The 16,301-nt window shown below is 49.2% G+C and overlaps 1 protein-coding gene across 1 annotated transcript in view; it reads left to right on the forward strand.

Moving 5' to 3' along the window:
• Nucleotides 1–16,301, forward strand: part of cplane1 (ciliogenesis and planar polarity effector 1) — a 270,576-nt gene that overhangs the window by 33,532 nt on the left and 220,743 nt on the right. The window contains exons 8-11 of the mRNA XM_080183273.1: nucleotides 1,033–1,136; nucleotides 4,246–4,428; nucleotides 10,133–10,382; nucleotides 14,983–15,111. Of these exons, the coding sequence (XP_080039399.1) occupies nucleotides 1,033–1,136; nucleotides 4,246–4,428; nucleotides 10,133–10,382; nucleotides 14,983–15,111 (666 nt within the window). The remainder of the gene's footprint in view (nucleotides 1–1,032; nucleotides 1,137–4,245; nucleotides 4,429–10,132; nucleotides 10,383–14,982; nucleotides 15,112–16,301) is intronic.

Here is a 16,301-nt window from a genome sequence, read left to right on the forward strand (position 1 = left end):
GTTTCACCCCTCAGTGGAAACAAATTCCCTGCTTCTATCTTATCTATTCCCTTCATAATCTTATATGTTTCTATAAGATCTCCCCTCATTCTTCTGAATTCCAATGAGTAACGCCCCAGTCTACTCAGTCTCTCCTCATAAGCCAACCCTCTCAACTCCGGAATCAACCTAGTGAATCTCCTCTGCACCCCCTCCAGTGCCAGTATATCCTTTCTCAAGTAAGGAGATCAAAACTGTATACAGTACTCCAGGTGTGGCCTCACCAGCACCTTATACAGCTGTAACATAACCTCACTGTTTTTAAACTCCATCCCTCTAGCAATGAAGGATAAAATTCCATTTACCTTCTTAATTACCTGCTGTACCTGCAAACCAACTCCTTGAGATTCCTGCACAAGGACACCCAGGTCCCTCTGCACAGCAGCATGCTGCAATTTTTTACCATTTAAATAATAGTCCATTTTGTTGTTATTCCGACCAAACTGAATGACCTGACATTTACCAACATTGTACTCCATCTGCCAGACCCTCGCCCACTCACTTAGACTATCTATATTCCTTCGTAGACTTTCAGTGTCCTCTGCACACTTTGCTCTGCCATTCACCTTAGTCATGATGTGGAGATGCTGGCGTTGGACTGGGGTAAACACAGTGAGAAGTCTGACAACACCAGGTTTAAGTCCAACCGATTTATTTGATAGTAAACTCACAAACTTTCGAGGTTAGCCTCTTCGTCAGATGAATGGAGAGTTCTGGTCAGAACCTGACGACGAGGTTAACCTCAAAAGCTTGTGAGTTTACTATCAAATAAATCGGTTGGACTTAAACCTGGTGTGGTCAGACTTCTTACTGCATTCATCTCAGTGTCATCTGTCCAGTGAAGGGGAGTCATACAGAATTGAAAAGTTCACCGTGTTTCTGTCTCCACAGATGCTGCCGGACCTGCTGCGTTTATCCAGCATGTTGTGTTTTTATTTCATGCCTGACTGTGGTCCTTGTTCACTCACTGCCTGTTCTGTTTCTTGTTTTCAGGCCACTCAGGTGCTGTTTGTGAACCCACTGAATAGTGTGACAGTGTCGAGCAGCCTGCGAGGTTGTGGCAGCAATGGGCAGCCTGTACCAGCTAGGTTTATCAGGTATGTGGCCACATCACTTGTGGTGATGGGTTTTGTGATATGGGGTTAGATAGTGTATCACACGAGTGAACCACTTTACAATCTGTCAGTGCTTGATGCAGAGTCACATGAGCTATTTGTTGATGCGCAGTCTCAGTGTTTGGAGTGGAGATGGGGAGACAGACTGTCCCTTACTAACTGCCCATCTCCCTGGGCACGGTTTCTGTACAAGGGATAGTGGCAGTGTGTCACTCTCACATTGTTCAATTGCTGAGTTCACAGAGTGAATATTCAATCCATTCCCATGAGAAATACGATAGCTGGGCCGTTCTTTTGGAGGTTTCAGCAAGCACTTTAAACGGTACCCTTTTCCTACCACTATTCTGGAGCAGTTCAGTTAACCTATGATCTTGCACTATGTGTCTTGGGACTGTGCAGAGCTCTGTCAAAGCCTGGGGGGGGAGGTGGGGGGGCAGTGGCGTGTCTCTCTGTCTGTCTGTTTCCCTCTCTTTCTGTCTGTTTCTCTGTCTATCTCTCTCTCTCTGTCTGTTTCTCCCTCTCTCTCTGTCTGCTTTTCACTGCCTCTGTCACTCTGTCTCTGTCTCTCTCTCTCTGTCGTTGTCTTGTCGCTTTCTGTGTCGCTCTCTCTCCCTGTCGCTCACTCTCCCTGTCGCTCACTCTCCCTGTCGCTCACTCTCCCTGTCGCTCACTCTCCCTGTCGCTCACTCTCCCTGTCGCTCACTCTCCCTGTCGCTCACTCTCCCTGTCGCTCTCTCTCCCTGTCGCTCTCTCTCCCTGTCGCTCTCTCTCCCTGTCGCTCTCTCTCCCTGTCGCTCTCTCTCCCTGTCGCTCTCTCTCCCTGTCGCTCTCTCTCCCTGTCGCTCTCTCTCCCTGTCGCTCTCTCTCCCTGTCGCTCTCTCTCCCTGTCGCTCTCTCTCCCTGTCGCTCTCTCTCCCTGTCGCTCTCTCTCCCTGTCGCTCTCTCTCCCTGTCGCTCTCTCTCCCTGTCGCTCTCTCTCCCTGTCGCTCTCTCTCCCTGTCGCTCTCTCTCCCTGTCGCTCTCTCTCCCTGTCGCTCTCTCTCCCTGTCGCTCGCTCCCTCTCTCCCTGTCGCTCGCTCCCTCTCTCCCTGTCGCTCGCTCCCTCTCTCCCTGTCGCTCGCTCCCTCTCTCCCTGTCGCTCTCTCTCCCTGTCGCTCCCTCTCTCCCTGTCGCTCCCTCTCTCCCTGTCGCTCTCTCTCCCTGTCGCTCTCTCTCCCTGTCGCTCGCTCCCTCTCTCCCTGTCGCTCGCTCCCTCTCTCCCTGTCGCTCTCTCTCCCTGTCGCTCGCTCCCTCTCTCCCTGTCGCTCTCTGTCCCTGTCGCTCTCTGTCCCTGTCGCTCTCTGTCCCTGTCGCTCTCTGTCCCTGTCGCTCTCTGTCCCTGTCGCTCTCTGTCCCTGTCGCTCTCTCTCCCTGTCGCTCTCTGTCCCTGTCGCTCTCTGTCCCTGTCGCTCTCTGTCCCTGTCGCTCTCTGTCCCTGTCGCTCTCTGTCCCTGTCGCTCTCTGTCCCTGTCGCTCTCTGTCCCTGTCGCTCTCTGTCCCTGTCGCTCTCTGTCCCTGTCGCTCTCTGTCCCTGTCGCTCTCTGTCCCTGTCGCTCTCTGTCCCTGTCGCTCTCTGTCCCTGTCGCTCTCTGTCCCTGTCGCTCTCTGTCCCTGTCGCTCTCTGTCCCTGTCGCTCTCTGTCCCTGTCGCTCTCTGTCCCTGTCGCTCTCTGTCCCTGTCGCTCGCTCCCTCTCTCCCTGTCGCTCGCTCCCTCTCTCCCTGTCGCTCGCTCCCTCTCTCCCTGTCGCTCGCTCCCTCTCTCCCTGTCGCTCGCTCCCTCTCTCCCTGTCGCTCGCTCCCTCTCTCCCTGTCGCTCGCTCCCTCTCTCCCTGTCGCTCGCTCCCTCTCTCCCTGTCGCTCGCTCCCTCTCTCCCTGTCGCTCGCTCCCTCTCTCCCTGTCGCTCGCTCCCTCTCTCCCTGTCGCTCGCTCCCTCTCTCCCTGTCGCTCGCTCCCTCTCTCCCTGTCGCTCGCTCCCTCTCTCCCTGTCGCTCGCTCCCTCTCTCCCTGTCGCTCGCTCCCTCTCTCCCTGTCGCTCGCTCCCTCTCTCCCTGTCGCTCGCTCCCTCTCTCCCTGTCGCTCGCTCCCTCTCTCCCTGTCGCTCGCTCCCTCTCTCCCTGTCGCTCGCTCCCTCTCTCCCTGTCGCTCGCTCCCTCTCTCCCTGTCGCTCGCTCCCTCTCTCCCTGTCGCTCGCTCCCTCTCTCCCTGTCGCTCGCTCCCTCTCTCCCTGTCGCTCGCTCCCTCTCTCCCTGTCGCTCGCTCCCTCTCTCCCTGTCGCTCGCTCCCTCTCTCCCTGTCGCTCGCTCCCTCTCTCCCTGTCGCTCGCTCCCTCTCTCCCTGTCGCTCGCTCCCTCTCTCCCTGTCGCTCGCTCCCTCTCTCCCTGTCGCTCGCTCCCTCTCTCCCTGTCGCTCGCTCCCTCTCTCCCTGTCGCTCGCTCCCTCTCTCCCTGTCGCTCGCTCCCTCTCTCCCTGTCGCTCGCTCCCTCTCTCCCTGTCGCTCGCTCCCTCTCTCCCTGTCGCTCGCTCCCTCTCTCCCTGTCGCTCGCTCCCTCTCTCCCTGTCGCTCGCTCCCTCTCTCCCTGTCGCTCGCTCCCTCTCTCCCTGTCGCTCGCTCCCTCTCTCCCTGTCGCTCGCTCCCTCTCTCCCTGTCGCTCGCTCCCTCTCTCCCTGTCGCTCGCTCCCTCTCTCCCTGTCGCTCGCTCCCTCTCTCCCTGTCGCTCGCTCCCTCTCTCCCTGTCGCTCGCTCCCTCTCTCCCTGTCGCTCGCTCCCTCTCTCCCTGTCGCTCGCTCTCTCTGGCAGGGTAGTTTTTATTGACCGATCCCTGGCTGTATTGAGAATGTGGACGGTATCAGTCACATCACTGAATTCAATATCCTAGCTTGCCTCTCAATCTGCTCAATGCATCAAACAGTGTGAGGATGCTGGCTGCCCCAGATTCGGAGCTCACGCTGTCACCTCCCAGCCGGTTGGTGAGGGTGCTGGACCTGTGCTCTACACAGTACTACGCTCTGACGCAATGCTGAAAATGAGTTGTGTGCATATTGCTTTTTCAGGTCTTACTGGGTGGGTGCAGTGAGCTGGACACACGATGGTCTCTTCCTGGCCTGTATGTTGAAACGTGGAGCCCTGCTGTTACTGTCCCGTCTGGGCCAGCTGGTTACTCTCACCACATTCGGCAGCTCAGTGGAGTTTGGGCCAGCTGAGTACATTCCTCTTCATCCGTTAATCACCTACAGGTACAGTCAGCAACAACACCTCCACAAACCTCAGAACAACACAACTGGCCATCTCTGTACCTGACCATTGACAGCTGTGTCAGTGACACATCTGACTCAAGAGGTCATGTAGCACTGCTGCTTCACAGACCCGGGTTCCATCCTTGGCTCGGGTCACTGTCCGTGCAGAGTCTGCGTGGATTTCCTCATGGTCCTCCGGCTTCCTCCCAAAGATGTGCAGATTAGGTTCACTGGCCATGCTAAATTGCCCCTTAATGTTCACAGGATATGAGCTGGATTAGATATGGTAATTGTGAAGTGTTACTCGGGTGTGGGCCAGGGTATGTCTGAGAGTTGGTGCAGTCTTGATGGGCCAAGTGGCCTCCTCCTGCACTGCAGCATGGTTATGGTTCCAATTGAAAAGTCACACCACAGACCAGAATTTAGGCCGACTCTCCCAGTGCAGCAGCACTGAGGGAGTGCCACACTGTGAGAGGGTCAGTGCTGAGGGAGCGCTGCACTGTCAGAGGTGACTGGAGAACTTTACCGTTTATTAACAGGGGGTTTGAGTTTAAGAGCCGTGGGGTTATACTGCAACTATACAGGATGTTGGTGAGACCACATTTGGAATATTGTGTTCAGTTCTGGTCACCTCACTATAAGAAGGATGTGGAAGCATTGGAGAGAGTGCAGAGGAGATTTACCAGGATGCTGCCTGGTTTGGAGGGTAGGTCTTATGAGGAAAGGTTGAGGGAGCTGGGGCTTTTCTCTTTAGAGTGGAGGAGGATGAGAGGTGACTTAATAGAGGTTTATAAGATGATGAGGGGGATTGATAGAGTGGACGTTCAGAGACTATTTCCTCGGGTGGATGTAGCTGTTACTCGGGGGCATAACTATAAGGTTCATGGTGGGAGACATAGGAGGGATATCCGAGGTAGATTCTTCACTCAGAGAGTGGTTGGGGTGTGGAATACACTGCCTGCTGTGATAGTGGAGTCGGACACTTTAGGAACTTTCAAGCGGTTATTGGATAGGCACATGGAGCACACCAGAATGATAGGGAGTGGGATAGCTTGATCTTGGGATTGGACATGGTTCGGCACAACATTGAGGGCCGAAGGGCCTGTACTGTGCTGTACTGTTCTATGTTACCATCACGTCCCGGTAACATCCTAGCAAATCTTTTCTGCCCTCTTTCTAGTTTAATAATATCCTTTCTAAAATAGGGTGACCAGAACTGTACACAGTATTCCAAGTGTGGACTTACCAATGTCTTGTACAACTTCAACAAGACGTCCCCACATTATAGGAAGGATGTGGAGGCTTTGGAGAGGGTGCAGAGGAGGTTTACCAGGATGTTGCCTGGTATGGAGGGGAGGTCCTATGAGGAGAGACTGAGGGATTTGAGGTTGTTTTCGTTAGAAAGAAGGAGGCTAAGAGGGGACCTTATTGAAACATATAAGATGATTAGAGGTTTAGATAGGGTGGACAGTGATAGCCTTTTTCCTCGGATGGAGAAAGCTAGCACGAGGGAGCATAGCTTTAAATTAAGGCGTGGTAGTTATAGGACGGATGTCCGAGTAGGTTCTTTACCCAGAGGGTGGTGAGGGTTTGGAATGCACTGCCTGCTGCAGTTGTAAATGCGCCTAGTTTGGGGACGTTTAAGAGATCCGTGGATAGGTTTATGGATGGAAAGGGATTGGTTTAGGTTAGAGGGTCATTGCTTTTAATTGGTCGGCGCAACATCGTGGGCCGAAGGGCCTGTTCTGCGCTGTTATGTTCTATGTTCCTGTATTCAATGTTCTGATCAATGAAACCAAGCATGCCGAATGCCTTCACCACTCTGTCCACCTGTGACTCCACTTTCCAGGAGCTATGAACCTGTACCCCTAGATCTCTTTGTTCTGTAACTCTCCCCAGCGCCCTACCATTAACTGAGTAAGTCCTGCCCTGGTTCAATCTATCAAAATGCATCACCTCGCATTTATCTAAATTAAACTCCGTCTGCCATTCGTCAGCCCACTGGCCCAATTGATCAAGATCCTGTTGCAATCAGAGATAACTTTCTTCACTGTCCACTATGCCACCAATCTTGGTGTCACCTGCAAACTTACTAACCATGCCTCCCTCAACTCTGTTTTAAATTTGCTACCTCTTACCCTAAGATTGTGACCTCTCGTCCTAGAATGACTCACGAGAGGAAGCATCCCGCTCCACATCTACTTTATCCGTGCCTTTTATCATCTTGTATATTTCAATTTGATTTCCCGTCGTTCTTCTAAATTCCATAGAATATTGGTCTAAATTGTTCATACGACAAACCTCTCACCTCTGGAATCAATCGAGTGAACTTCCTTGAACTGCCTCCAATGCCATTACATCTTTCCTCAAATACAGGGACCAAAACTGTGCGCAATACTCCAGGAGTGGCCTCACCAATACCTTGTACAGTTGCAACAATACTCCCTTATCTTAATATTTCATTCCTTTAGCTATAAATGCCAACATTTCATTTGCTTTCTTTATTATCTGCTATACCTGCATGCTAGTTTTCTGTGTCTCATGAACGAGGACACCCAGATCCCTCTGCACTGGAACATCCTGAAGTAGCACTGCTGTCTCACAGCACAGGGACCCGGGTCCAATTCTGGCCTTGGGTGACTCGGAGTCTACATGTTCACCCCAGGCCTGAATATGTTTTCTCTGGGTGCTCTGGTTTCCTCCCACAGTCCGAAGGTGTGCAGATTAGGTGGATTGGCCTAATCGTAAACAGAGCTGCTCAAATAGATAGATACGTTATCCCGAGGAGAGAAGACATTACTGCTAAACTGGCAGGAGGAGGCCTCAGGTACACTAAACTGGACTTAATTCATATATACCAACAGTCTGAGCTGGAAGTCTTGAGGAGATTTGTCACCATTAATTCCAATATACGCGATTACGCTTCAGCATTTCATCTCCTTGTTATCTTTCAGCGCACCTTGGAAAGCCTGTTATAAGGGATCCCCGGAGAGGTCGTGTATCTGGACAATATCTTAATAACAGGAGCCTCACACAGAGCACATGACCAATTTAGTGGCCATTTCATTATCATCTTGTCCCTTAAAAACTGCATGGACTGTGCAGAGTTTGCACATTCTTCCCATGTCTGCATGGGTTTCCTCCCAGTGCTCCGGTTTCCTCCGTCAGTCCAAAGATGTGCATGTTAGGTTGATTAGTCATGCTAAATTGACCCTTAATGTCAGGGGACTAGCTAAGGTAAATGCATGGGGTTATGAGGGTAGGGCCTGGGTGGGATTGTGGTCGGTGCAGACTCGATGGGCCGAATGGCCTCCTTCTGCACTGTCTATGATTCCATAAGAAGTCTTACAACACCAGGTTAAAGTCCAACAGGTTTATTTGGAGCAAAACCACTAGCTTTCGGAGCGCTGCTCCTTCATCAGGTGAGTACAGCTCTGAAAGTTAGTGGCTTGTGCTACCAAATAAACTTGTTGGACTTTAACCTGGTGTTGTGAGACTTCTTACTGTGTTTACCCCAGTCCAAGGCCGGCATCTCCACATTATGATTTTATAAACCATTGCCAGGGTTATTCTGCAAAGATAAAGCAGTCCAGCTGATCACATCAGCACTACATTTCCATCAGCACCCAGTACAAAGATGGGCCTTTTTGTTGGCTGTGTACAATTACACATTTCAACACCGGAATGAAATCAGCTATGAGGACAGATATCCCTTTGGAGAGTCCAACTAGAGGTGAAAGGCTTTCAAGAGCACTCTATACTCAAAATGATACTGTCACAGTAACATACTATAGATGAGGTGATAAACAACTTGGGTTAATGCAAAACCAAGTGCATTAGCAGAGTTTTGGCGGGGAGGGGTGGGAGGGTGGCTGATGGGAGTTCCTCAACCAAATCACTGAGGAGAAGCAACTCACAGATGACCTATTTTTTCTCTAACGTTTTTGGTTTGATCTTATTGAATGGCGGGGCAGGCTCGAGGGGCTAGATGGCCTACTCCTGCTCCTATTTCTTATGTTGGTTGGATCCAAATTGGTTGTTGTTTTTTCCATATTAGAACAGTGATTACAAAGTGAACAAAGAAAATTACAGCACAGGAACAATCCCTTCAGCCCTCCAAGCCTGCACTGACCATGCTGCCTGACTGAGCTAAAACCCCCGACCCTTTGGGCACTATATCCCTCTATTCCCATCCTACTCATGCACCTTTAACATATATTTCATTGGCTAGAAACTGCTTTGGATATCCTGGGGTAGCATAGTACTTTTACTCCTGAACTGGGAATCCAGAGATTTGGATAAACGTGTGAAGGTGAGAGTTTAAATTCCACTATAACAGTTGGGGAATTTAAAATGTATTGAATTAATTTGATCCAGAATAAGAAGTGAGTGTCCCTATAACGACAGGATGGTAAAATCCCATCTGTACCACTGATGTCTCTGAGAGAGAGAAACCTGCTATTTTCACCTGTCCAATATGTGAATCCAGATGCGCAATATAACAGATTCTTCATGGCCTTTGCCACTGACACAATGAGGATGGGAAATAAATGCTGAGCGATTCTGTTAATTAAATAAATAGAAATGCAAATATCTCTCCCTTTCCTGTCCTGGGAGTGTTTGCTGGGGGACAGTGTAGAGGGTGCTTTACTCTGTATCTAACCCCGTGCTGTACCTGTCCTGGGAGTGTTTGATGGGGGACAGTGTAGAGGAAGCTTTACTCTGTATGTAACCCCATGCTGTACCTGTCCTGGGAGTGTTTGATGCGGGGAAGTGTAAGGGAGATTTACTCTGTATCTAAGCCCGTGCTGTACCTGTCCTGGGAGTGTTTGATGCGGGGACAGTGCAGAAGGAGCTTTACTCTGTATTTAACCCCGTGCTGTACCTGTCCTGGGAGTGTTTGATAGGGGACAGTGTAGAGGGAGCTTTACTTGTATCTAACCCCGTGCTGTACCTGTCCTGGGAGTGTTTGATGGGGACAGTGTAGAGAGAGCTTTACTCTGTATCTAAGCCCGTGCTGTACCTGTCCTGGGAGTGTTTGATGGGGGGACAGTGTAGAGGGAGCTTTACTCTGTATCTAACCCTGTGTTGGACCTGTCCTGGGAGTGTTTGATGCGGGGACAGTGTAGAGGAAGCTTTACTCTGTATGTAACCCCATGCTGTACCTGTCCTGGGAGTGTTTGATGCGGGGAAGTGTAAGGGAGATTTACTCTGTATCTAAGCCCGTGCTGTACCTGTCCTGGGAGTGTTTGATGCGGGGACAGTGCAGAGGGAGCTTTACTCTGTATTTAACCCCGTGCTGTACCTGTCCTGGGAGTGTTTGATGGGGGACAGTGTAGAGGGAGCTTTACTCTGTATCTAAGCCCGTGCTGTACCTGTCCTGGGAGTGTTTGATGGGGGACAGTGTAGAGGGAGCTTTACTTGTATCTAACCCCGTGCTGTACCTGTCCTGGGAGTGTTTGATGGGGACAGTGTAGAGAGAGCTTTACTCTGTATCTCACCATGTGCTGTACCTGTCCTGGGAGTGTTTGATGGGGACAGTGTAGAGGGAGCTTTACTCTGTATCTAATCCCATGCTGTCCCTGTCCTGGGAGTGTTTGATGGGGGGACAGTGTAGAGGGAGCTTTACTCTGCGCTGTACTTAACATTGGAGTGTATTTGAATAGGATAGTATTTGCATTTAATTTAATATTTTGTTTTTCAGACCATCCCTGCTTTTGAATGTTGATCACACAGGCTCTGCTGGCTCTTCTGTCTCTGAAAGTGACCCAATGAGGCAGCGGTTCTCTCTGGCAGCTCATCCTCGTTTACCCTACCTCATTGTATCCGATGGCTATATGTTTACTGTGCTGCGTTTTACAGAGAATTATTCTGCACGATCTGTCCTGAAGAACCTTCTGCTCCAGGTGACCCAAGATCTCGATGATGTACAACACTCACTGATGAACTCGGAGGTAAGGAACTAGTGGCAATCTTAAATACCGAGAGAGAAGCAAGATACTGGAAATCTCAGTCGGTTAGGTTGCATCTGGGAGAGAGAAACACAGTTTACGTTTAGAGAATTATGAAATCGATATGGTATAGAAGGAGGCCATTTGACCGATTGTGTCTGCACCGCCTCTCCAAATGAGCATCAGGACTTTGTGCCTACCCCGTACCTCTGCACATCTAATACCCTTTCGCATGCCTTGATTGAAGCTGCTTCTACCACACTTCCAGGCAGAACATTCCAGAACCAGACGACTCGCTGTGAAAAAGTTTGTTCTCACATCTCAGTTGCTTCTTTTGCAAATCAATTTAAATCTCTGCCTTCTCATAAACAAAGAACAAAGAAAATTACAGCACAGAAACAGGCCCTTCGGCCCTCCAAACTTGCAAAGACCATGCTGCCCAACTGAACTAACACCCCCTCCCCTTCCGGCGACCATATCCCTCTATTCCCATCCTATTCATGTATTTGTCAAGATGACCCTTAAAAGTCACTATCGTATCCGCTTCCACTACCTTCCTGGCAGTGAGTTCCAGGCACTCACTACTCTCTGTGTAAAAAATCTGCCTCATACATCTCCTTTAAACCTTGCCCCTCGCACCTTAAACCTGTGTCCCCTGGTAATTGACACTTCCATCCTGGGAAAAAGCTTCTGACTATCCACTCTGTCCATGCCTCTCATAATCTTGTAGACTTCTATCAGGTCTCCCCTCAACCTCCGTCACTCCAGTGAGAACAAACCAAGTTTCTCCAATTCATAGCTAATTTTTAATAAAGATTTCTCTAACAGAAATCTTTGTCTCTTCACTGGACACAGGTGAGGTCTCAGAGGATTGGAGGATAGCAAATGTGGTTCCGTTGTTTATAAAGGGTAGCGAAGATAACCCGGGTAATTATAGGCCGGTGAGCTTGACGTCTGTGGTAGAGAAATTGTTGGAGAAGATTCTTAGCGATAGGATGTATGCACATTTAGAATGGAATAATCTCATTAGTGACAGACAGCATGGTTTTGTAAGAGGGAGGTCATGCCTCACAAAGTTGGTGGAGTTTTTTGAGGAGGTGACAAAAACGATTGATGAGGGAAGGGCTGTGGATGTTGTCTATTTGGATTTTAGTAAAGCGTTTGACAAAGTCCCTCATGGCAGGTTGGTGCCAAAGGTTAAATCTCACGGGATAAAAGGTGAGCTAGCTAGATGGGTGGAGAACTGGCTTGGCCATAGAAGACAGAGGGTAGCAGTGGAGGGGTCTTTTTCCGGCTGGAGGTCTGTGACCAGTGGTGTTCCACAGGGCTCTGTACTGGGACCTCTGCTGTTTGTGATATATAGAAATGATTTGAAGGAAGGTGTAACTGGTGTGAGCAGTAAGTTTGCAGATGACACAAAGATTGCTGGATTTGCGGATAGCGATGAACATTGTTGGAGAATACAGCAGGATATAGATAGACTGGAAAATTGGGCGGAGAAATGGCAGATGGAATTTAATCCAGATAAATGCGAAGTGATGCATTTTGGTAGATCTAATGTAGGGAGGAGCGAGACAATAAATGGCAGAACCATCAGGAGTATAGAAACACAGAGGGATAAGAACATAAGAAATAGGAGCAGGAGTAGGCCATCTAGCCCTTTGAGCCTGCCCCACCATTCAATAAGATCATGGCTGATCTGAAGTGGATCAGTTCCACTTTCCCGCTTTCTCCCCATAACCCTTAATTCCCTTGTCTGTCAAAAACCTATCTACCCGTGACTTAAATGTATTTAGCGAGGTAGCCTCCACCACTTCAATGGGCAGAGAATTCCAGAGATTCACCACCCTTTGAGTGAAGAAGTTCCTCCTCAACTCCGTTCTAAACCCTTATCTTGAGGCTGTGCCCTCTAGTCCTGCTGTCCTTTCTAAGCGGGAAGAATCTCTCTACCTCTACCCTATCCATCCCTTTCATTATCTTATACGTCTCCATAAGATCCCCCCCCCCATCCTTCTAAACGCCAATGAGTACAGACCCAGTCTATTTAGTCCCTCTTCATAGTCCAACCCCCTCATCTCTGGTATCAGCCTAGTGAACCTCCTCTGCACTCCCTCCAAGGCCAAAATATCTTTGCGCAAGAGCAGCGACCAAAACTGCACACCTCTGGGTGTGTAATTCTACAGATCCTTAAATGTGGCAGCACAGGTGTAGACAGTGGTAAAGAAGGCATTTGGCATGATTGTCTTTATTGGATAGGGCATAGAGTATAAAAGTTGACATGTGATGTTGCAGCTATAAAGAACGTTGGTTAGGCCACATTTGGAGTACTGCATCCAGTTCTGCTCGCCGCATTACCAGAAGGACGTGGAGGCTTTGGAGAGAGTGCAGAGAAGGTTTACCAGGATGTTGCCTGGTATGGAGGGTCTTAGCTATGAGGAGAGATTGGGTAGACTGGGGTTGTTCTCCCTGGAGAGACGGAGAATGAGGGGCAACCTAATAGAGGTGTATAAAATTATGAAGGGCATGGATAGGGTGAACAAAGAACAGTACAGCACAAGAAACAGGCCCTTCGGCCGTCCAAGCCTGCGCCGCTCATTAGTCCAACTAGACCATCCGTTTGTATCCCTCCATTCCCAGTCTGTTCATGTGACGATCCAGATAAGTCTTAAACAATCCCAGCGTGCCCTCCTCCACCACCCTGCTTGCCAATGCAAACAGTGGGAAGCTTTTTCCCAGGTCGGAGGTGACGATCTTGAGGGGCCACGGGCTCAAGGTGAGGGGGGCGAGGTTTAACTCAGATATCAGAGGGACGTATTTTACACAGAGGGTGGTGTGGGCCTGGAATGCACTGCCCAGCAGGGTGGTGGAGGCGGGCACGCTGGGATTGTTTTAAGACTTATCTGGATAGTCACATGAACAGACTGGGAATGGAGGGATACAAACGGATGGTCTAGTTGGACCAATGAGCGGCGCAGGCTTGGAGGGCCGAAGGGCCTGTTTCTTGTGCTGTACTGTTCTTTGTTCTAATGCCCTCCATACCAGGCAACATCCTGGTAAATCTTTTCTGTACCCTCTCCAAAGCCTCCACATCCTTCTGGTAGTGTGGTGACCAGAATTGAACACTATATTCCAAGTGTGGCCTAACTAAGGTTTTATAAAGCTGCAACATGACTTGCCAATTTTTAAACTCAATACCCCGGCCGATGAAGGCAAGCATGCCGTATGCCTTCTTGACTACCTTCTCCACCTGCATTGCCACTTTCAGTGACCTGTGCACCTGTACACCCAGATCTCTCTGCCTATCAATACTCTTAAGGGTTCTGCCATTTACTGTATATTTCCTATCTGTATTAGACCTTCCAAAATGCATTACCTCACATTTGTCCGGATTAAACTCCATCTGCCATCTCTCTGCCCAAGTCTCCAACTGATCTATATCCTGCTGTATTCTCATATGGTCCTCATCACTATCTGTAAATCCACCAACCTTTGCGTTGTCCACAAACTTACTCACCAATCCAGTTACATTTTCCTCCAGGTCATTTAGATATATTACAAACAGCAAAGGTCCCAGCACTGATCCCTGAGGAACACCACTTATCACAGCCCTCCATTCAGAAACACACCCTTCCACTGCTACTCTCTGTCTTCTTTGACCGAGCCAGTTTTGTATCCACCTCGCCAGCTCACCTCTGATCCCATGCGATTTCAGAATTGCAGGTGGCTGGGCTGCCCTGCCATGATTTACCCTCAAATTGCACCTTTTTACATCCTCTAGTTTAGAGTTTATTAAGGACAGATTATGCATGGAAGGCTGGTGGAGAAGGTGAAGTCGCATGGGATCGGAAGCGACTGGCGAAGTGGATACAAAACTGGCTTGGTCAAACGGATGAATGAACACCGCTCGACAATCACCTGTCAGTCATGTACTCTCTTTTAGGGAACGCTTCGACAGTCAAGGGCATTCAGCCTCTGATCTTCGGGTAAGCGTTCTCCAAGGCGGCCTTCGTAAGACAATCCCTCTGTACCAGGGATTATTCCAGTGAACCTTCTCTGAAGTGCCTCTAATTAAATATCTTTCCTTAAGGGGACCAGAACTGCTCCGTACCTTATATAGTTACAGCAAGACCTCCTGCCTCTTACACTCCAACCCACTTGCCTTCCTGAATACCTGCTGCGTTTGTTTGTGAGTGAAGGTTATTTCTGGAATTAACCAGGATTTAGACTAGGTTTTAATCTGTCTCATGTTCTCATACGTGTTGGAGATATCAGCACTGGGTCTTGGGGAGGTGGGACATTGCCCGTCGGAATTTGAAACTACCAGGAAGTTTCTATGGCGGTCCATGTGTCAGGAATTCCACAGGGTCCCAACAGGAGGTCTCAGTCACTCATCTAGCTTCTGATGATCCAGAAGATTTAGTCTAGAATGTTCTTCTAATCCTATTCACTTTGATATTTTACTTTTGTACAAAAGCTTATCAAACTTCGATCAGGGCTCCCCAGCCATCCCACTGTGCCTGCCAATGTCTCTGAATTAGTCGGTATGACCTGATTTACTACGCCTTGCTTATTCTCTGGTGTAATCTGTCTGTTCTACTTGCAGAACAAAGATGTGAAGTTACAGCCTATTTCTTCCCTAAAAAGAAGTGTCCTGCAGGGGTGGGATACACAGGGGTCCGGATCATGGATGTCCCCCTCATTCTTACAGGATGAGACACCAGCAAATGACCAGGTACAGCTTATATCAACACAAGCTTGCAGTCCAGTGGCATGTGCGGATCTATCTGCTAGTTCTTCACTACTGTTAGTATCACCTTCCAGTATTTGAGCAAGTGTTATTGCCGGGGTTCAGTTCTGGCCTTGGGTCACTGTCTGTGTGGAGTCTGCAAGTTCTCCCCATGTCCGTGTAGGTTTCCTCCGGATGCTCTGGTTCCCTCCCGAAAGACATGCTGGTTAGGTACATTGGCCATGTTAAGTTCTCCTACAGTGTACCCAAACAGGTGCTGGAGTGTGGTGACTAGGGGATTTTCACAGTAACTTTATTGCACTGTTAATGTAAACCTAATCCTAACACAAATAAACTAACTTAAAAATGAGATTTACTCCGACTTGCCATTAGCACAGGGGCCAGGGAGCTAATACAGCCTGTTTCTGGCATAACACGGACACTGTGGAATTGTCATTTACACTTCAACCAATGCTTGTGTGCGTTGTTATGACTCTGGCGAGGGGATCATTCCCGTATCACTCTCTCTCTTTCTAGCAGGAGATGAGCGTGAACCCAGAGGACATTCTCACATTGTTGTAATTTAAACTACCGAATCCTTTAACTCCTTATTCTCTAGTCTGGAAATAATTTGAAATGATAATGGTTCTCACAAAACCTTTCCATTTTCACACTTTCACATATCACAACCAATCAGACTAAAATTTATAATTAAACATCATACTCCAGGGTGGCATTCTCTGGGTTGCTGCCCAGTACCAGCAGGGCTAGGAATGATGAGATCATGCAGCTGAATGCATGGTTGAGGGATTGGTGTAGGGTAGAGGGCTTTACTTTTGTAGACCACTGGGAGGTATTTATGAGAGAAGAGCACCTGTACAGGAGGGGTGGGGAGAATTTGAATGGGAGGGGAACTAGTGTCTTAGCAGGGAGGTTAGCTGGTGTGTTTAGGAATGGTTTAAACTAATAGGGAGGGGGGGTGGGGGTGTGGCTGGGAGAGAGTAGGGTGAAAGGAAAATTATAAGGGAGAAGGAGGTTCCGAGGGACACTGGTGGGTTGGACTGTGTCTGTTTTAATGCTAGGAGTGTGACAGGAAAAACGGATGAGCTTAGGGCCTTGATGTTTGTGAGGGAGTTAGATGTGGTGGCTGTAACAGAGACGTGGTTACGTGAAGGGCAGGACTGGCAGCTGAATGT

This window comes from Carcharhinus amblyrhynchos, unplaced genomic scaffold (genome assembly GCF_965287045.1).
Source record: "Carcharhinus amblyrhynchos unplaced genomic scaffold, sCarAmb.v2.hapA chromosome_205, whole genome shotgun sequence".
Taxonomy (NCBI): domain Eukaryota; kingdom Metazoa; phylum Chordata; class Chondrichthyes; order Carcharhiniformes; family Carcharhinidae; genus Carcharhinus; species Carcharhinus amblyrhynchos.